The 21,273-nt window shown below is 40.1% G+C and overlaps 2 protein-coding genes and 1 non-coding gene across 7 annotated transcripts in view; all 3 read left to right on the forward strand.

Annotated features, from left to right (window-relative positions):
* The first annotated feature begins 5,236 nt into the window (after positions 1-5,236).
* cln8 (CLN8 transmembrane ER and ERGIC protein) lies at positions 5,237-9,995 on the forward strand. 4 transcript variants are annotated; one of them, XM_033641872.2, is made up of 3 exons: positions 5,237-5,372; positions 6,239-6,890; positions 7,324-9,995. In XM_033641872.2, the coding sequence occupies exons 2-3, from the start codon at positions 6,351-6,353 to the stop codon at positions 7,648-7,650; spliced, it is 867 nt and encodes a 288-aa protein (XP_033497763.2). In that variant the 5' UTR covers positions 5,237-5,372; positions 6,239-6,350; the 3' UTR covers positions 7,651-9,995. The 4 variants fall into 4 exon arrangements, with proteins under 4 accessions (XP_033497763.2, XP_033497765.2, XP_033497764.2 ...); XM_033641874.2 differs by having other exon boundaries at positions 5,242-5,340; XM_033641873.2 differs by having other exon boundaries at positions 5,243-5,372; positions 6,242-6,890.
* A 1,855-nt stretch (positions 9,996-11,850) lies between these two features.
* Positions 11,851-21,273, forward strand: part of arhgef10 (Rho guanine nucleotide exchange factor (GEF) 10) — a 58,008-nt gene continuing 48,585 nt past the window's right edge. For both annotated transcript variants that reach the window (XM_033642154.2, XM_033642156.2), the window contains exons 1-2: positions 11,851-12,026; positions 19,588-19,697. In XM_033642154.2, the coding sequence (XP_033498045.1) occupies positions 19,661-19,697 (37 nt within the window). In that variant the 5' untranslated portion in view covers positions 11,851-12,026; positions 19,588-19,660. The remainder of the gene's footprint in view (positions 12,027-19,587; positions 19,698-21,273) is intronic.
* On the forward strand, positions 19,795-19,868 carry trnai-aau (transfer RNA isoleucine (anticodon AAU)). Its single transcript has one exon. It is a non-coding gene; the product is annotated as a tRNA-Ile (tRNA).

The following is a 21,273-nucleotide window of genomic DNA, read 5'->3' on the forward strand; positions in this document are numbered from 1 at the left end:
CGTTTGTCTGTGTGGTGCCTGTCACTCTCCCCACTGTGCCAACTAATATAAACGTTAAAATTAGTGAAATTTAGTGAATTTACAATATCATATTTCATCTTGTCACGCACCAAACTGAATCACTCTGCTATCTGATACTTGTCCTAATAGCAGCATTATTCCTGATGGCAGTACTTTAGCTCACAGGAGGAAACCTTGATGGATTTATCAAAGTGTTCTTGACATTTCATGCATTTTATATCTGTATTCAGGCAGCTAACCAAAATAGCAATGAAATAAAGATGAAGGGCAGCTCTGAATCATCCGTCAACGACAATGGTGCATTTATCTTTTTACTGTTCTCGGTGAAGTGAGTCAGGACGGTCACCGGTGATCTGGCATTTATATCATGGATGGAACATAAAATCACTTAATGTAAGAATTTAATGAATCATTTCATTTTATTCAGATAGAGCCACCAAAAAATCTTATCTTATGTTTGACTGTGACCCCTTAAAACAGAACTTTATATTAAGATACAGACATTTACAATTGACTAGCTGGTTATTAGTATTTATATTAGTAGCATATTGGCTCTTTATTAGACATTATAAAGCACTTATTATCGCCTTGTTCTTCATGACCATATTCTACAACTACAAGGCCATTATCAAAGATTTTTCCCTCAGTAGCCTCCTCATTACTGCTTACTTATAGTAAGTAAGGAAATTGTTGTTCATGAATTAGGATCTAAATACGCTTTGCTCAGTATTGACCCTAATGATAACCTTATGGTGGCACCACATGAATTTTGTAGTCATTCTCCCTTAATAACATTTAATAAAGATGGTCTATTTTTTATGTAAGAAAACACAAAACTGAAAGTGTTAATAGTGTCCAATAACTCTAAATTAAGTCTCTAAGTCACAATATGTTCCCCATTCTAAAGTGAGGTCTTGCTCATAACTGATTCAATAGCAGTTTGACACTTATGAACCCACACAGGTGCCCTATTCTAAAGTTGCCTCCTCTTCATGCTTAGTATATCCATTATAGCAGTGGTTCCCAACTTGTAGCTTGCGGCTAATCTGAATGGACCCCAAGTGACTCACAAATGAGTAAAAAACACACTTTATTTTTAAGTACAGTGAATTTCCGGCACAGAGCTTTTATTTTGAAGTGCCGTTTCCTGATGTGGAGTGAGAGGCTAATAGACAGCTACTTGACAGAGACAGCAAACTAGCTCAACATGGCCAAACGAAAGTATGAAGCTATATTAAACTGTGTGGACCTTGAACTAATGACTAAGGAGAAATCTGGACCCTGTGGCTGGAGCAATTGGAAACTACTGCATTACAGCACACCTGCTGCAATGTGCAGACCTGATTTTAAAGTAATGGGCTATACCCCAATAAAAATATGTGTGCTTATAGCAATAAAAAGCAATAAATAAAATATCAATTTTAGTAGGATTAAGACACAGCACAGTGGTTCAAATCTGATATATTGTTTGTCTAATAGGGATTCATACGGAAGATACACATCTGTTACAAATCAAGACATGGATAGAGCTGTCTGTGAATAGTCTTTGACAATATTTTTCATGATGATAACAGGTTTAGCATGTATGCATTCACTGTACATTTACATACAGTACATCTTTATTGCTGCAGTCTACCAGGACTGCTTTAAACTTCAAATCATCAAAATCTCTAAAACACCAGTGCACACTGGTGTTTTTAAGTATTCTGGCTGATGAGAGCTCTTCTCCAGTTTAAGTCTTTAGTTATGCAATGTTTCAGCCCTATAGCGTCTTAATGCTTTTTTTCTTTCAGTCAAACATTTGATTCGATTTATACTGTCTTAAAGTTAATATGTTCACATTGGGTATGTCTTTCAAATATAACAGCCATTCAGCAGTCACTGATTAACTTAGTAGTTAGGTCATTTCCAATAAATATTTTATAGAGCTCAAGCTCTTGGCCTCTCTTTATCAATCTCAAATATAAAAGGCAAGACCACCCCCTGTTGGACAAAGAGAGAAGTTTATGAGAATTTACTCAGCTCAACTCAAATTTAGTCATAAAGCACATTCAAAAACAACTCATGTTGACCAAAGTGCTGTACAAAAGGAATAAGAAGCTAAAAACACATACAGTACATGAGAGGCAGCTCATACATTCAGAGACACAACACACACAGGCATGCATCAGAGAAAGCCAGATTGGGGGGCTCAAACACAAATGGATAAAGTAGAATTTGAGCCTGGACTTAGAAGAGTCAGTGGAGGGGGCTGATCTGATCAGGAGGGGATGATGTTCCACAGTCTGGGGGAAGACACAGCAAAGGCACGATCACCCCTGAGCTTAAGTCTGGAGTGTGGGACAGCCAAGAGCCCCAGGTCAGCTATTGCAGTTGGATTTTTTAACACACCATTCTTCCTTTATTGCCAAAAATACTGATAATAATTTGACTTTATTAGATGTATAGTTGTATGACATTATCTATCTCAAAGTAGTGCAACAAAGGTAGCTGCTGTCTTTATACTATTTGTCCTGGAGGATCCTCAGTGCTGACTTGTGGGAAAGAGAACATCCCACCATTGAGTGATGTCTTCAATACTTTGATGTGGTACTAACAGATATTCACTGACTTCAAGGACTGGGAAACGTTATCAACATATTGTTGCTGTGGGAGGAGAAGTGCTGTAGCTGGTACCTCTCACCTTTTGCAGTGGAAAGCAGATACAGCACATAATCACTGCAGATACAGCCTGCTTCTGATAACTGCCTAAGTAGCATACAGGTAGCCTAATCTCCGCAGCTCCTGCAGGCCAGATGCTTTTATCGCATGGTGTGTGGAGTGGAACACATCACAACAAGATGGTCCGCGGTTCCACCCCACCCAGCTCCTTTGTGTGTGGAGTCCGCATGTTGTGTCTCTGTGGGTTTCCTCCAGCAGTTATGTGCTTATCTGTAGTTTACTGTCTATGCGAATGTGTGTGATCTCTATGGCAACCTGCCAAGGGTGGTCCTTGCTTCTTGCTCAGTGCATGTGAGGGTAAGCTGCAACCCTGTATATAAAGGTTGTACATTTAATCTAGTTTTGTTTTTTTTTGCACAACCTGTGTCAATTGCTGCTCTCACAACATTTTATGCATGTAATCACATATACTGTTACAGTAAAATCAAATGATAATAATTTCAAACAACAATCCCAGTTCCAAAAAAGTTTTTCTTCTCTTTTTTGACCATTATCCAAGTGAACGCAGCACAGAGATGAGATATCTAATGTTCAAACTGATACACATTTTTTTTTTTTTTTGTTTTTTGCAAATATATTCTCATTCTGAATTTGATGCCCGCAACATGTCCAAAAACATTGTGACAGGGGCAACAAAAGACTGGGAAACTTGTTGAATGCCCAAGAAACACCAGTTTGGAACATTTCACAGGTAAACAAGTTAATTGGTAAAAGATTAAAGCATCATAACTAGGTAGGAAAAGGGCCTCCTCAAAAGGCTCGGTTATCCACAAGCAAGGATTGTCACTTTGTGAAAACCTGCATGATGCAATAGTCTAACAGTTTATTAAGAATAAGGTGTGTCAACATTGCAAGGAATTTAGTGATTTCACCATCTACAAATGACATTACGTGTTTAGTTGGTCAGTTGGACTATCAACACTTAATGCCCGTGACCTTTGACCCCTCCGGCGGCATTGCATTATAAACTGATATGATTGTATAAAGGATATTACTACATGGGCTCTGGAACACTTTGGAAAACCACTGTCAGTAAACACAGTTCAGCGCTGTGACTACAAATGCAAGTTAAGACTCTATCATGCAAAATGAAAGACATATATCAACAACATACAGAAGCACCGCCGACTTCCCTGAACTGGAGCTCATCTAAGATGGACTGACACAGTTAAAAAGTGTGCTGTGGTCTGATAAGTCCACATTAAAATTGTTTTTACAAATGATGGACAAATGATCTGTCCTGCGGGCTAAAAAGGAAAAAGACAAATCCAGATTGTTACCAGGGCAAAGTTCAAAGCCAGCATATGTGGAGGTGTGTTAGTGCCCATGGCATTATGAGTGACTCACACATCTGTGAAGGCACCATGACTGCTGAGAGGCACTTACAGGTTTTGGTTTTGAAGCAACTTACTTTGCCATCTAGACAACTTTTTTTTCAGGGACGCTCCTGCTCATTGCGGCAACAGCATGGCTTTGTAGTGAAAGAGCACGGGTACTAGACTGACCTGCCTGTAGTCCAGACCTGTCTCTCATTGAAAATATGTGTTGTGGGGTGCCCAGTAGCTCACTAGGTAGGGCAGGTGCCCCATGTACAAAGGTAGTTTTCTTGCCACAGCGGCGGTGGGTTTGATTTCAGCCCCACACCTCACACTGAAAAAAAAAAAAAAAAAAAAAGGAAAAGAAAATGTGCGAGCATTATGAAGCACAAACGCTACAATGGAGAACCCAGACTGAACAGGGAAGAATTTCACTTTCAAAACCCAAACAAGAGAAAAGGTGATGTAACACAGCTGTAAACATACCGCTATCCCAGCTCTTGTATAAATCAAATCAACTTTATAAACTGTATAAACTGTTGGACTGTTGCCAACACAGGTTTTAACAAAGTGACCATCCTTGCATGTGAATAAGTGAGCTTTTCAAGGCAGCCCCTTTCATACCCAGTCGTGATCCTTTAATCTGTTACCAGTTAACCTGTTAACCTGTGATGTTAACCTGTACCTTTGTATTATATTCATCTGAGTATAGGTCAAAAAGATTTACAAAGCATTGCATTTTGTTTAAGTTTTATACAACACCTCAACTTTTTTGGAATTGGGGTTATTATTCCCTCTTCAAATCTATTAAAATGTGTCCTCATTTCCATTTTTCTTTTACATTTTAGTAGCTATTTATAATCAGATTTTTTTTTGCAATATATAGATGAATACAACATTTATTATGTAAAACATTTTTCCTTTAAAACATTTCTCCTCAAAGCATGATGTAGGTCTTCTAACCAGACAGGTCTTTGCATTTGTACTGAATATATGTTCTCTACTGTGTGTACAGGACACACATCTATAACTAGGTACTGTTTGGTTTTATGACAGAGGAAAGCCAAAATAATAAGGAGCCAGGAGCTAACCAATAGGATGGCACGGTACCACTGAGCAGAGCTGCATTGACCAATGGGGTGTCCGGAAGTTCAAAGTGGGCGTCACTTCCTGTTTGAGGATCATATGACCAAATTGAAGTCGTATGATGTGAATTGTCCGGTTGTAACCTGCACTGACAGCATCGCCGGAACATCGTGTACAGAGGAAACATCTCTTTACGGTATGAAAGTAATGTCCGCTAATTACTTTATGGTGAGTGAGAGTTACTGTTTTACACTGTTTAGTGTGGTGTTAGCTTACAGGCTACACCCTTTGTCGTCGTGGTTTTAGTGCCAGTTTTACAACACAGTTAGTGTCGTTCGAGCTGAAAGTTTAACGTGTCTCGTAAAGGTTTTAGTTTGTTGTTATTTGACTTAGCTATAGATAGGTAAAACGCTATTTTTTGGGCGGCATGGTGTCGAGCTGGTTTTCTGTTTTTATCGAGTTACTGCAGGAAAAGTTCGCTCATAACGGTTTGAGGTCCAAACTTATGGTGCATTCAAGTTCACATGGAGCTTGGGTGCATTTGTAGTTTGTTTAAAGCAGGGGTGCTTCATTTAACTTCATGGCCCACATACATCCCATTTTTTTAAGTGTAAAGAAGTACATTCCTAAACATATATCCATTTACAGCAGATGATGAGTAGCCTGAGATGTCTAGAAAATACCTGCAAATTCTGCTGTGCAGTAATGCTGGCATCATGGCACCAAACTAAAGTGGAAGCTATTAAAGCAGGTTATCTCCTGCTGTATAAACAATTTACAAATCGAAAGTGCAGTGCCTTAGCAATAGTGCTTTAAGATAGAAGTATTAGAGATTATGTTGCACTGAAGCTGCTGATTGGCAATATGTTGCACAATGTTCAATATCTTCAAATGTGACCACAATAAGTATTTATTGTTTTGTCAGAGAACTGTATTGTGATCAGGGTGGAAAAACCTCAGAAGCAGAATTTTATATCAAGTAAGCTACTCGCTGTTTAACTTGGTCCTGAAACCTGGCATCTCTCAGTCAGTTGCATAAATATTAAGTGAAAATGTGTGTTTTAGGGAATAATGTCCTGTCTGTTTTTCTTCAGCAGCCTCAGGTTGTTTTATAGGTGACCAACACACCATGCACCTACTAGCACCGGCCTACAGCCCCACCTGCAGCTGAGCCTCCCCTCAGCCTGAGCTCCAGTATCAAACACCATGGATCCTGACCAGCATACCAAAGCTGTTACCCAGCCTAGTGCAGAAAACTTTTCATGGGACTACCGCGTCCAGCTTATCGGCCTGGGCTTTGCCTTCTATGCCGGAATATTCCTCCTCTCCCACCTCCTGTCTGTGGCATTGACCCGCACCTACAACTCCCTGGTGGCTAAGGAGAAAGTTTTCTGGAACCTCGCAGCAACTCGGGCGGTGTTTGGCATCCAGAGCACCGTAGCCGGTCTGCGGGCCCTGACTGAGGACTCTGCGTTAACCAGTGACAGAGTGAAGGGGCAAGCAGATTGGTCGTGGTTCAATGTCCTCACAGCCACAGGTTTCTTTGTGTTTGAGAATGTAGCACTTCACGCCTCCAGCGTGGTGTTTAGGTCATTTGACCTCCCACTGGCGACGCACCATTTCTTCGCCCTGACAGGATATGCAGGAGCAGTGGTGTGGGATTCTATGGGCCACTTCCTGCCGATGGTTACGTTGCTGCTTGAGATGAGCACACCATTCACCTGTATATCCTGGATGTTACTGAAGGTAGGGAGCTGTGCCTATAATCAATTTGCCTCATTACATTTAGCAGTAAATGCAGTTACCAAATGATTGTTTGGTACGAGCACTTATTTTATCAGTGTTTCAAGGGCTGTAGTTGCATCTGATGCTGCTGGTTGAGCATCTTCTTCTAACAGATTGTACCACTGACATTACTGGAAGTGTCACATGGTTTCAGTTCCTCTGTGGTTTTGTGCACTTATGACTGTCAACAGACAGAGATAAACGTTCTTAGAAAGAGGAAGTTCTATAAGACGATCAAGTCAGTGCCTAAACTTTCTCTGTTCCCCCTACTCACAGATTTGACTTCAGTACACAGAAGTCACAAGGATGTGACTTTGATGTTATTGTGATACAAAAAGAAATTTGTGCCCCATTCCACAGTATAATTTCTCTCTCCATCTTTCTTCCCTTACAGGCTGGCTGGGCACGCACCCTGTTTTGGAGAGCCAACCAGTGGGTGATGATCCACGCCTTCCACTGTCGCATGGTGCTCACTTACTACATGTGGTGGGTAACCTTGAACCACTGGGGAGAGCTCAGCAGCAATGTGGCCGTGCCCCCACTGTTTATTTACTTAACTGGCCTCACTCTGCTCACGTTTATCCTCAACCCCATCTGGACGCACAAGAAGACCATGCAGCTGTTTAATCCTGTGGACTGGAACTTTGGAAACAAGCTGGTACCCGTAAACAGTACCACAGAGGGTCAGTCTGAGGTTTCAGTCAAACCCCACGCCAACTGAGGGACACCATTTTCTATCTGAAAGATGCCTTATTTTTTCTTTTTTAATGGATGTGTGAAGTGACTTTTAGAAGGGTGGTTTTAAGAAGGTTGTTTTTATGGTTTATTCTATTATAAAACTTCTTTTTTTTTTTTTTTTTTACAAAGTAAGTCCCTTGGCTATAAATGAACTAAAACCCCAACAGGTAATTGTGACTGTCTGGTACTATCCAGCTAAAATGAAGGAGTCTCTCTCTGTCTGTCTTTCAATTTTCCTGACAGCCATTTCACTTCACACTTGGCTGGTGTGTTGCTGAAGATCCAAGGAAGTGCGGTGTCAACTGCAAGCTCTGGACATCTACGGGACATATTAATTAAAAGTGCGTTACTACTGCCAGAAGTACACACTATGTAGTGTATTGAGAGGGGACCCCTAATAACAGTTACACAACTGAACGACCTGTTGGGTACAGCTTGTTCTTCGTCGCTCTCTACACTACATTTAAGAACAGATGAAAGTAGAGCAAGTTAAGAGACTGCGTTGTAGCAAATGCTAACATTTCAAGCATCAGAGATGCAACTTTGGAAATGAATGCTTTTGTTCCTGAAGATAACCGGGCCTTGACTCCATGAGACTATAAAATGTTTGTGTGAGTTTTTGCACCCTGATGTTAAGTAAATATACTCTGGCATTGCTAGGCGATGCAACCATGTCATGGCAGGTGTATTACTCAGGACCCAGGGAAGCGCAGTGTTGAGTGTGAAGTCGTTTGCATGTATGGTTCTTGAGCAACAGTACCAGAGGCCAAGCAATTTGCCTGTTTCAACAGGCACATTTTGACAAGCGCTGCACCAGTCTTGATGAAGTTTGCTGCATTGGCTTCCCTTAGAGTTTGAGGCAGTTTTCAAGTTGTTTTTTCCATCTGGTTAGCTTAGCTTTTAACATGGGTGTGGTTGTTTAGGGCAGTGGAATGGGGCCCTGCTTGTTTCCATCACCCTCAGGACACCGAGCTGTGAAATATCCAGTTTACCAGTCATATATTACACACATACAGTATTTATAGATGTAATGCTTGAAGAGGTATTTATTACATAGTATCTTCTTCTACCCATAGATCAAGTCGGGTTGATCTATCAGGTAAAAGAAGGCCGGGAACATGTTTTGTGGGGATGGGACATTATTTTCAGAGGAGGTTATAGTCTTTCTTAGTAGTGATGAAATGCCCTAGTTGTCAAATCACATCAATGATTTATCCTTTCTCATGCACAGTGCCATTGGAGCTCTTACAGCAAACATAGTTATTCAGCACTGATTGGGCAACGTAGGCAGGAAAATTGGTTTAAGTTTAAAGAATGAGGTTCTATAGGTTAGTCATTGGAGTTATTACATACTAAGTGGACAATTAGATCAGTCCATTCATGAGTCACATTGGTGTCTTTGGACTGTAGAGAGAGAAATATTTCTTGAAAGGCCTTTATTTGTGGAACAAAGTGCAGGACTGGTTCACTCCATAAAGGCTCTTTTGACCAAAATGGAAATGTGATGTTGCAAAACTGAAGCACTGCTGATACAGATTAACCAAGCAAAGTATTGATCATGATGATTTAATTGGTATTATGCATCAAATAAAGTTTTGTTTCTATTTATGCAACACAATTTCAGTAACTATTGTTGTGTGTTTTTAACACAATGGCCTCATTGTACTGGATGCCTCGGCCTTGTGCGTTGGGTTTGTCCATTGTTATACTGTATCATGTGTGTGTCCCTCTTCTTGCAGTTGTGTTTTTTTTTAACAGGATAACAGCTCATGTAATTATGTTTTTTAAGTTCTACAAAATTCAGACATTTAATTTTACCATCTGTATCTATGATTGAATGTAACATTTTGAGCTGGCCCTGAGGGCTGACTCAAAGTATAAATGTGGCTTTTCAGCTTCATCCACATAACTGTAATCTGCCTCAAAAAAAAAAGGCGTCACAATGACTGAGATGAAGCTACACCTTGTCCTGCAGAGTAAACTATTTTGTACTATTGAGCACATGCTGCAAACTCAGTGACTGTGTCAACGCATATAAGTTTAAAGCTAATTTATTTATAACATTTGACAGTATTTTCATCAGGTCCTTTATAAACAGACATGAAAATAATTGTTCTGTAACTGTTCATCTGTTCTATATTATTACTACTAATATTACTAATAACAGATGTTTGCATTTCAATTTGTTATAACAGCTTAGAAATTAACATTACGGGATGGGTAGAGAATTTCCTGTTAACTCTAAGGTTTAACATCCTGCTTGTGTTGGAGAATGTATTAATATGAATTAGTTTCAGTCACAAAATAAAATGTTGCCTCTCTCATAGAGTTTTGTGTCCCTTGGTTTTTGTTAATACTGAGAATTTATCAAGGCTGTGTAATACAGTATCTGCCTGTAGGTGGCAGAATAAGAGTAATTATCTTATTAGTAGGCTGAGCTAGTTTTTCCCACTTGACCAGACGTCCATGAGTCTGACACGTCTTTCCAGTCTCAGTTGTATTGTCCCTAGAAGGTTAACAGCCCCTTTTAAAAGGGTGATGTTACAATGCATATAAATTGGTTTCTTTTCAGATTATACTGTTAATAAAGCCAGGTAATAATATGAAAAGTTAACACGAAGATATCTGTGTTTGTGTGCAGTTTGCAGGGGAAAAAGTGTTTTCCATAGAAAAATACAAACATTGCAAATAGTGTGGAGAATTTGACCTGTGACCTTTGTGACCTGTTTGATAACTGCTATTTAGATGTTATAGATGAATCAATTTGACCTAACTTAGTTATTCACCTTGTTCATTTCTTTTCCCAATAATCTTTATTTCAACTTTAACATACAATGTGAGCAGAAACAGAATGTGAACAGAATTATACCACTGAGAAACAAAACTAACAGCAGAAAAAGATGACAACAGCAAAATAAATCTAACATAAAATAAAAGAGAAATGAAGATGTGAGTGACTTGTGACAAAAAGTGCACTTTTAAATTTTGAAGATAGTGCATATATTTATTGTTTTGATGGCTCTTTGTTTTGTAAGGAGGGAATCATTGATAAGCATGTTCCATTACCTGCATTTTGAAAAAATGAATATGTATATATATATATATATATATATTCATTTTCATTCATTTTCATTATGTACCTTGGCCCTATGCGTCAGACTTTTAATGGAATTGGACCTTCATTGGTTATTGTATGGTCATACAAGTTTATCTCCTAAATATAAAGCACCCAACAGGAAAACATATTAAAGGAGCAGAAATGGACTGGAATGAAACAACTCCATAATTTAACCCCCTTTTTTTAACAATGCTATCTATGTGACTCATTGACCCAACTTGTTATTTTTTGTACTATTCATTTCTCTATAATTGTCTGTGCTTTATGCTCTTTTTTCCCCTTTTTGTATTCCATTCTGTAACACATTTAAATCTATAGAAATAAAGTTTTTCTAAAAGTAAATTTACATTTGTGAATGTGAAATTAGGCAAGAAGTAAAATTAGATTAATAAGAAAAAATGCATCTTTGTCACAATCATCGTAGCACCCAAATATAACAGTAAGTAAATAGTAAAATCTGAGAAAATGTTGTAAACCATAAATTTAGTAAAAGCTCTCCACAGCACATATGTAAAAATTACAAGAGCAAAATAAATGGGAGAATGTTTCAGGATGTAATTCACAAAAACAGTGATTCACATCTTTGTTACACTCTAATAACTTTTTAAAGATTTTTTTTAGAATCTATGAGTCAATTTCAATGAAACTTATTTTACCTAATTTGTTAGAAGGAAGTTTTGTGATAAGGATCAAACTTTCTTCCTGTTACTAACAAAATTACTGTTTTATTTAGCCCGTTTATAAAGACCCTATTTCAATACAGTGTAATAAGAGGAAAGACTTTGATTTTCCAGTTATAGGGGATAACACTCAGAACATCTTGTGTTTACTTGCAGGAGGACACAGTTAGAGGAAACTTTAATCCAACATCATCTCCGGACAGCTGTTTCAAAGGGAGCCACCTCACACGTCACGTGAGCCCTTTGGAACTCCTCTGTGCGATCTCGAGCCGATCCTACCGGAGAAGACGTTGGAAACTTGATTGACGTCCCGTTCGGCCAATCACAGCTCGCCAAAGTCGACCCGTCGTCCAATCAGCTACTTAGAAGAGGTAAGGTTTTCATGGATGGAGTCAGCTTGCATCGAAAAGAGTTGAGTTAGAAGAAGGACTCAGGGCGAACGCTGGATGTATTTTGATGTGTTTTAAGTTGTGTACAAGTCAGAAATGCGTCACGTTTAACACTTGTATGGTGTAACTGCGAGGGGATACGGTAATTCTTCTGGGAAAAAGTCACAAAATGGTGAGTTGAGGACATTTTTGTAAGTTTCTGACAAAGTTTTAGATATCTAACACATCTGTTTTGCTAACTGTTAGTCCAGGTGAGCAGCTAACGTTACATTACGCTAGATATGTTTATTTTAATAAGTCAGGTAAAGTGTTTCTTTCGTGTTTTACGGTGTCTCAGGTGTATTTTTGTTTTTAAAACCGTTGCATTGGAAGATGGCTATAACGTGGCGCCTCAGCTAACTTTGCCAAGTTGCCAACACTGTCAGCCATCCGCTATAACTGTACTTTTAAACGCATTTACGTTAATAACTGCGTCCCAATATTGGCGTTAACTGTTGTAAGAACTTCAAATGTGTCAGCAAAACTTTTTTAACTGAGCAAGATACTAGCATATGTCCTCAGGCTTTGACTCTGTCATGTAACACTTTGATAGATGTCTTAGTGTTGAACACAGTCTCATACTTGTCTGAACCCCCTGTCCCTCTTCAAGGATGCAATTGCAGGTGCAAGATAACCTTTTGCCTTTATAAGACTGATGAAACTGAAAGACTGGGAAACAAGGTCAAAATTGCCATCTTAATAAAAGCCATAACTTTATTAATACAAAATATATACACTATGAAATGTAAGAATCATTTCTGGACTTTAACACTTGCCTAAAAATATGAGTAAGTGATAATGTCTCCCTGAGCTGCAGCAGTCAGCTCAGCCACAGATTCAAGTAGTCATGCATAGCATTCCTCAGTGAAAGCACAGCGCAGCTTCAGTCAACTGGAATATCCGTCTAAACAGGTAGTAAAACTGTGATTTAATTAGACTGTTTCCCTTAGTAGTTGCCTCTCTGCACAGCTAAAGGCTTTCGGGAGTCTGTATAGCTCACTCGAGCCTCCAAAAATGGGTTAAATACAATGAGTGGTTTGATCTTCATGTGTTTTGTCTGGTGTCATGCATGTCCAGTTTACTCAGCCTGTGCCTGGTTCACTCAGCCAGTACATGGGTGAGATGGAGCATTGAGGGGGTCACACACACACATGCATGTACACAACAATCCCTTCTGGTTATTTGTTAAGCAAATAACCAGGGTGGCCTGGCTGCAAATACGGGTGCTTAATGCCTCCATCTGCTGTAGTAACACTTAGCGAAGGTTGACCAGTGAGCACAGATCATTTCTTTCCTTACTCAAATTCACTTCCTAGCACTCTCAGAAGTCAGGAAGACAGAGTCCTTTACGTATGACACTTTTACCTCATCAAACCACAGCTGCTTTCACAGTGGACAGAAATGTTGGTGCTTAAAGGAAAAGGCAGCTAATGCTATTTACCATGTCTATTATGTAGATGCATAGGTAGACAGTATTGTCATGTAGAGAGTACAGCCAAACTGCAATACCCCCTCCTGCTATTGTTACAGTCTGTAAACACAGATGCAGTCCAGTTGAGAAATGTGAGTTATTGCCAATTGCTTAAGTAATTGTGACGAAGTCGTAACTCTACTGTTCCAATAGCGGCTTACGGAAATGCCTTCTGTTTACCATGACTAAGCTGGGGATGTCAGAGTGCACTGTGGTGGAGCAGAGGAGCATACCATTCATTTTTAGAAAGGCAGATATGGATGCTCTGTCCACCCACAACCACCCCACTAGGACCCACTGAGATAAGACATGGATTAGCAGCATAGTTCAACAACAGCTGGGAAAGAAAAAACACTGTTCGTCTGCAGGTGGATGTGTGAAATTGCTCACATACCACACACTTGTTTAGCAGTTGGGAACATATGTCAGATGTCTAGTGGATATTTTTAAGTATGCACCATAACCATACATCGTATACTGCTTGTAAAAAATGTTTTAATGGCATTTTTTCTTTATTTGACAGTAAAGGGATAGAGAGACAGGAAATGAGGTGGGAGGGGAAGAGAGGGTTATGATATATCACAAATATTTGCTTTAATTGAGCCGGAAACACTGTAGTTATATGGTGGGCATTATAGACCACCCTATCACCAAGATGCCTAGATTGCTTAGATTAAATGCCTATGTTAGTAGCATGCTCTATGAATTGAGCTACAGATGACGACTCTACATAGCGATGAGTAAGGATGAGTAAAGCCTGGGCTCAGGGGCAATCTTAGCTTCAGGAAGTGCCTCCACCCTTTGAAGTCAGTGCAATGACTGGTACTCTGACAGTCAAGAGCATTGCAGTTTTCCTGTGGTAATTTATTGTAATCGCACTGAGTTGCGCTATTCATATTAAAATGCATTCAGAGCTTAAATCCAGCCAGTCAACAAAAGCTCTCTGAAGCAGCTGCTTATCCACTGCTCCCCACACACTAAATAGTACTCTTCTGGTGACATGTTGGGCTCTCAAAGCTTTGGTGTGGCTCTCTGGGTGGGTGGAGACCAGTTAGGAGTGACAGCCAAGACTGTGGCTGCCTCTGTTTTCAAATGGACACCATGGTTCAGATATTATACAGCCGCAGTCTTTCATTTTGTCCAGTGATTCCCAAGCTGGGAGGGCCTGGTCAGTATTATGTCTCTTTGACAGAATCTGCCTCCAATTTAAGGCCAATATAAAAAAATAAACACTATGGTTGTAATGTAAAAATGTTGCAGGGTTATAATGGGGTACTATAATGTGTGATGCATCATAACAGTAATACTGCATACTGTTATGTGATGGATTGCACCATGCAGGAATGATTCACTGTGGTAGCATAGCACTGACCACACTGTGTTCAGGAGCTTGTAGCTGAATCCAGATGTCCTCTCACATGTCCAATAGATCACACGTCTGACATCAAATATAAATACTGCAGCCCTGCAGGCCTGATTATTGAAGTGTATTCCCTCCAATCCAACCCCATGAGGCCTATAATTAAAACTGGTGGGCGATGGGGAATACCATATTCATCCTCTTGTTGTATTGATTGGTCAGTGTGGAGCTTCAGTGCAGTCAGTGTAAGCTATGTTACACTGAGTGGGGGACCTTTGTTGCTCTAGAACAAAATGAGATGTAATTATTATTAAAATGGCTTGCTTAGTTGTGATTTATTATGATATTTGTGTCGGTAAATATGCTTCCAATTTGCCCCTTGCTGATCTAATCAACAGTTTCAACTTGCAAGTCAGTATTCTCACTTTTGAAAGTCAGCTATCTTGTGCCTATTTGTGAGCCTCCCCACCCCTTTTGAGGTCAGGGTGGGTGGTGAAGTGTGGTGTGTTGTCAAGGCTGGTTGGCGTAGATACTGTGAAGTTTGCAAGATTGATCCTGAATGAGCCACAGAGTTTCTGATTTGAGACTCATGGGAGCAGGCTATGCTACCTGGCACAGTAGACAACCAATTAATGTAAATCATATTATCGCCGTGTTGTTTAGAATTCAAGGAAGCAAGAGCAGTGGGTTGTTAAGGCTGGGTAGCTCAGTTGTTTGGAGTGCATCATGAAAATCTGAATGCCACACAAGCGATATATAATGATGTAATAGGAAAACTGTCCTCCCTTATATGAGACATAAACTACACACATTCAGTGCAAGGTCTTGTAGCAGTGCTATTATTTTTCAGCTCTTTGATGCTGGCCGTGAAGATGCTAGAAAGAGGAACCTTTTTCCTTTTTAGTATGCTGCAGGGCACTGCCCTGTCCTCCCTTGAACTTCCACTACAGTACTTTGTTAAGCCCATCCGTATGGTTTTTGTAGTCCTGGGATGTGCTGTTTTCGTTCGAGGCCTGATTACTGTAATCCTGGCAGAAGGAGAAGATTGGGACACACTGCTCAATAAAACATTTATCCGAAGAGCTGCCAAGCCAAAGACAGACACTCACAGCAGACTACAAGTTTCTCTCTCATACCACCCTCTCCTCCAAGCTTTTGTTTATGACTTTCAACCCGTGTGTGGAATGCCACTTGTCATTAAGTGCACCCCAGAAAACTCTACAAAAGAATATAAATCCCTTAGAAAACCAGGGTGTTTGATGTAGAATAGCTCCCAGAAACATGCACACAATTAATTTTAGACTGATCTCTGGTTGCCCGAAATGATGGGTTAGGGCTTTAGGGCAGATCAGAAAAACTTGAAAAAGGTTAGTGTTTTTATCCAGGTTAGAAATCAGGAAATCTGTGATTAAAAGTATAAAGAAAAGTTGTTGTTTTTTCCAGTTACTATATGCTGTCTGCAGGTTGAATTTGAGAACATTGCAATTGACATTTAAAGTCCCATCCTGTAGACATCTGTAGAAGTTTCTTTATGAGTGATCATAGGTGGCAATTTAACCTCTACAGTGACACTATGGATTGTGTTGACAGTATGTATGGTACATGTGTTTTGATCCTAGTTATTGTCTGTTCTGTAGCATAGGTTATTAGAAACACACAGGTGAACAAATTGTCTGCGTTACACCAGCAGGCGAAACCACTGTTTTCCTGTTTGCAGAGCAGAACTGAGCCTTTCCAACACGTTATGACATGCTCAGCTGAGTCTGTCATCAACTATACGACTGATTTTACCTCTCTGGTGTCTTCCACTCTTTCCTCAGTCATCACTCTCAGATTAGACTTTAACACAGTAGCTTTTAATTAAATGCTGAGCAGATTAGCAGATATATTGAATATGGTGAATATTTTCTTGCCCTCTCCATAAAAAATTATGAACTACACCTACACACCTGCTTGCTTTTTTTAGTGTAAATGTGTTAGTGTTTACAGTGCTGCAGTATAGACAGTTTGCTGACAGACGTTACAGATGTAGGGAGTGCCATGGGGCTCCATGGGGTGAGCCAGGTGCTTGCATGGTGTACATTTAAAGTCACAGCACACCACAGGCCATGCAGGATGTAGTTTGTGAAAAGGTGCATTTAGTTTTCTTCAAGAAGCAGGTAAAAGGATGAATACCAGAGTAATTATAGGAGAGAGGGGGACTGGAGGATTCTGCAGACTGTTTCAGTTAGTAAGTAAGAAAGGCTGTCTTTCCTTCTCGACTTTAAGGAATACTTTGCCAACGAAATAAGCATTTGTATATCAGTTTGTCGAACCGTGTTACCTTGAATTCATGAAGAAAACTTTTTCTTGCATGTCTCGATCGGAAATGGCAAACATATTGATTTATTGGGGACCATTTTTAACATCAGTAAAACTACTGTAAATCAAAACACATAAATATCAACATGCATTTTCACTACACCTTATTATTTAGAACAGAGCTTAGAGTGAAACCTGTCTATGCTCTCTTCAAAGCCAGACTCCAATCCTACGGTTTCTAGGCGAAACTGCATGTGTTTGTGAAGCACTGAGCATACGAATGGCTAAATGAGACTTTGATTATACTGCTTGAGTTGTGTGAGAGTTTGTAAACAGATAGTTTGAAAAAGTGTTGGCCTTTGTTTTTTTAAAATCAAAGTTGGAAATCATTGGGAAATTACAAAAAAATCTGTGATTAGTTTTTGATTTTTTTCCAGTTACCAGTTACCGCCTGAAACTTCCATCATACTTTGATTTCTTCGATAGACCTAGTCACCGTTACTGCTAACAACAACAATCGCTTTCAGGTAGAGAATTTGCAGATTTCAATTAAGGAGATATGTGAAATTGGCAAACTTGTTTGTTTTTGTTGTCGTGTTTTACCAATAAATGTGATTTCTTTCTTCTGTGCCTCTGTGAAGAAGAGCACACCTGAATATTTACTTCTTCTCCCCTCCCTTCATTCCTTTTCCGGCTGTCCTAGACCTCAAACAATGCATTTAAAGTCAGAGGTGAGTCATCCTTCAAAGCTCCTGTCAGGACTAGGCTGAGAATTGTCACTCCAAATTGTGCTGGTTAATTTACAACCATGTGTGTCATGTAACTACCTGTTTCATACATCACCTTTCTCAAGCTGATCAGTGTGTAACCTAAAGAGGGCCTCATCGTCAGTCATACCATATTACGTTATAGCTGCTTCTGTCTGTCTCTTTGGATCCTTCTCTATTGTGTAGGCTGTTTCTCCTCAGGCTATGCATATTCTACCTGCCTCTGTTAGCGCTAGCATTATCTGTCAGCCGCACTGTATTCAGCAGACACTGGCCCTGTATGTTCATATCCACGGTTCTGGCCCTATGCCCTGTGAATAGGGTGGAGAGGACAAAGAAGCAGAGTATTTCACATTATTTGTAGACAAAACAAGCTTTGAGACTCAGAATGAGTTATCTCTTGGATCTTGTTTGCTGCAATACTGTGGTGTAGGTTTGACTTAGTCAGAAGTAAACTGTTGGGAATGTGTGTTGTGGTTCATATTGGACTGTTAAGATTGCATGGTAAGAATATGGGGCATGCATACCACAACAGTGGCTGCTTTATGTGACAACATGATGTCACGACTCTGTCATCTGTTCTTGTGGATACTAGCAAGCTGAAGAAGACTGGAAATAGCACGGCTTTTTTTCTAGGGCAGGCCTTTGATAGAAACTGTCACCTCTGGATACATCAGCAAACAAAGGCTGTGCTGCTGAGGAATGCAATGTCTCTCATGCCCATGCAGGTCCAAAGGTCTCTCCTGCCTCAGCATGCTAAATGACATTTCCTTGGGCCAAAACATGTGGTTAACAAAGTCAAAATGTCACATTGACCTCTGCATCTTTAATACACATACATTATGTAATTGATTCTATTTTAAGTCATATCAAGAGTCAAGTAGTATAATATTTCCATCTAGGGAAACCTAGAGATGCATTAATGTTCCTGGGTTGTGGTTTATTTAAGAATATTTTTCACAGCCTGTGGCAAAATGTAACCTTTTGGATAATCAAGCATGAGAGTAGTTTTTTTTTTCTTGGGCTTGAACAAAAATGCTCATAAGTGGTAGAAGTAGTGGTTGCCCTTAGCTATGATCTCTTATCTTGAACTGAACGTGCAAATGCAGCTATTTGAGGGAAAACAGTTGATTTAAGACCTTTGGTAAATTTGTGTATTTTGAAGGCCACAGCTGAGTATGCTAATGGAGGGATGCATATTTAGTATTGGCTTGAATCAATTTGCGCCTGAATCACCACTATAAACAAGAGTTAAAATCTAAAAATAACCTTGCTTTGAATAACTTTGTTTTAGCTACAGACACTCCCCACCATGCCTCCTTTGATAAAGGTTTCTCCACAGGGTACGGCCTATCGATTACAACAGTGGCCAAGCCTGTTTGTACCCATGACATTACACATGCCCACAATTAGCATATGAGAATGCTGTGTACACTTCAACACATGGTAGTGTCAACAGTCCCCAGGAGCACTACAAGAGCTTCTTTTGTTTACATTCACTCAATTGTTTGTCTAAATTAGCTTTGGTCCAAATTCTAATGTTGACACAAAAGGTACCAGACCGTGACTACAACACAGGCCATGCCCCTCTGCTGACAAAGTGCTGCTGTGATCGAATAACATGGAATAACAAGTGTGGTTGGGCTTCAAGAGACTGGCCGAGCCACAAGTGCCTAACCGCTGATGTATGGAAACATTCTTCAGTGCTAAATTAATTTGGAAATACTGTGTGTGTGTGTGTGTGTGTCAACCTGCCTATTTTGTCATTTTATGATGTTTGTCTTTTTCCCTTCAGGAATGTGTGTCGGTGTAGTTGATCCCCTTCATGCTGTCGTCTGAAGAGTGTGTGCAGGAGAAGAGCAGCAAGTATGGACGTGGAAGACTTTCCTCCCCCACCTCCTGAAAGTAAAGTCAACAAAGCTTTGTCACTCACACATGCCATGCACTTTGCCCTTAACAGAGCGACATCCGAGACATGATTGGAATCCTGTGCCATGACATCGGCCGGTTAGCTCAGTTGGTTAGAGCGTGGTGCTAATAACGCCAAGGTCGCGGGTTCGATCCCCGTACGGGCCATCAGTTTTGACTTTATATGTGTGGAACTGAATGAGTTAAGGGTAACTAATACTGAGGATATTCAGTGACTGCACCGTGCATGTATTAACTGCTCCCTTATTGCCAGCAAATGGAAATATGAAGCAATAGATTGGTTACATATAGATGAGGTAAGACAAACGAATATCAACAGGAAAAAAATGTGCTGATTCTTTGATGAATAATTAATTGTTTAGGTCATTTTTCAAGCAACAATCTGTCATTCCAGCCTCTAAATTGTGAGTATGTTCAGCTTTTCATTCTCTCATGTGATTGTAAGCTGAATATATTTGGACTGTAGGTCAAACAAAGCAAGAAATCTGAAGATGTGACATTGGGAGTTTAGGTACTTTTATAGAACATACAAATAATTGTTTAATTGCAGCCCTATGTTAAAACTTTGAACAGTTCGCAGTTGCATCTCAACATCAACAGATTTCTGATAGGAGATAAACGCCACACACCTTCATGTAATCAGTGTCACTCTTGTCACATATATCTTATATGTCTGGTTCTAGAGAGCGATTACAGTCTCAGACCAGTAGTATCATCTGCTAGCTTCTGTCGGTCGTCTCGTGGTCACATCACTTCCTGGAGGGCTGTTGGAGCCGGACAGTATGAGTAAACAACAGATTCCTCTCCTCAGCTCCTCCACCGCTGTGGAGTGTGTGGGCAGCAGAGCGAGGGAGTAAGGAGGGTAAAATGTGCTGCGCTGCTGCGAATACCAGACAATGTGCCTCAGTATGAGGCTGAATACTGCCGCAGCACCACGCACACATACACACACACAAACGCACACATACACAGCCTCCGGGGATAGACACTGGGCAGAGAAATGCTTCGTCTCCAGCTGGCCGGTCACTTGCTTTGTTGCCAGGGCGATGCTGGAGCGGATCGTAACCCGGTGACTCATTTGAGCAGACCATTATGTAGCTGAGTGGAGATAGGCCCGCAGAACAGAATCTATATTGTAATTATGAATTGACAATGGCCACCTCAGCAAGGGTATGTGTGTCAGTGTGCATGCACATCTACTTTGTATTCTCACAAGTGCAGTAAGATGAAGGAAATCCTCCAAGGGGAAGAAACTTTTTGTATTTCCAGTGTAGGGTTTGGTGACAAGGTAGTTTAGAAGGGCTATAAGTTAGTTATGTCTGTGTATGTGCGTTTGCATATGTGTGCTTGCACTGAAGTAAGGTCAGCACCCAGCACAGTGTCTATAATTAAGCTGCAGACATGCATACCCATACAGCCAGCTATCAATGCTCTCATATACACATAGCTGCAGATGTACTATTGAATGGGCACTTGTGACTCGTCATCTGGCCAAATCCAATCAAATCAAGTCCTGTTTTATTCTGGCAAGTACTTCACATTGACACCACAG

The sequence above is a fragment of the Epinephelus lanceolatus genome, chromosome 15 (assembly GCF_041903045.1).
Source record: "Epinephelus lanceolatus isolate andai-2023 chromosome 15, ASM4190304v1, whole genome shotgun sequence".
Lineage (NCBI taxonomy): Eukaryota > Metazoa > Chordata > Actinopteri > Perciformes > Serranidae > Epinephelus > Epinephelus lanceolatus.

Coding starts and splice junctions, on each gene's coding strand:
- cln8 (XM_033641872.2), top strand. CDS start 6,351: ATGGATCCTGACCAGCATACCAAAGCTGTTACCCAGCCTAGTGCAGAA. Junction 6,891..7,323: donor TATCCTGGATGTTACTGAAG/GTAGGGAGCTGT, acceptor CTTCCCTTACAG/GCTGGCTGGGCACGCACCCT.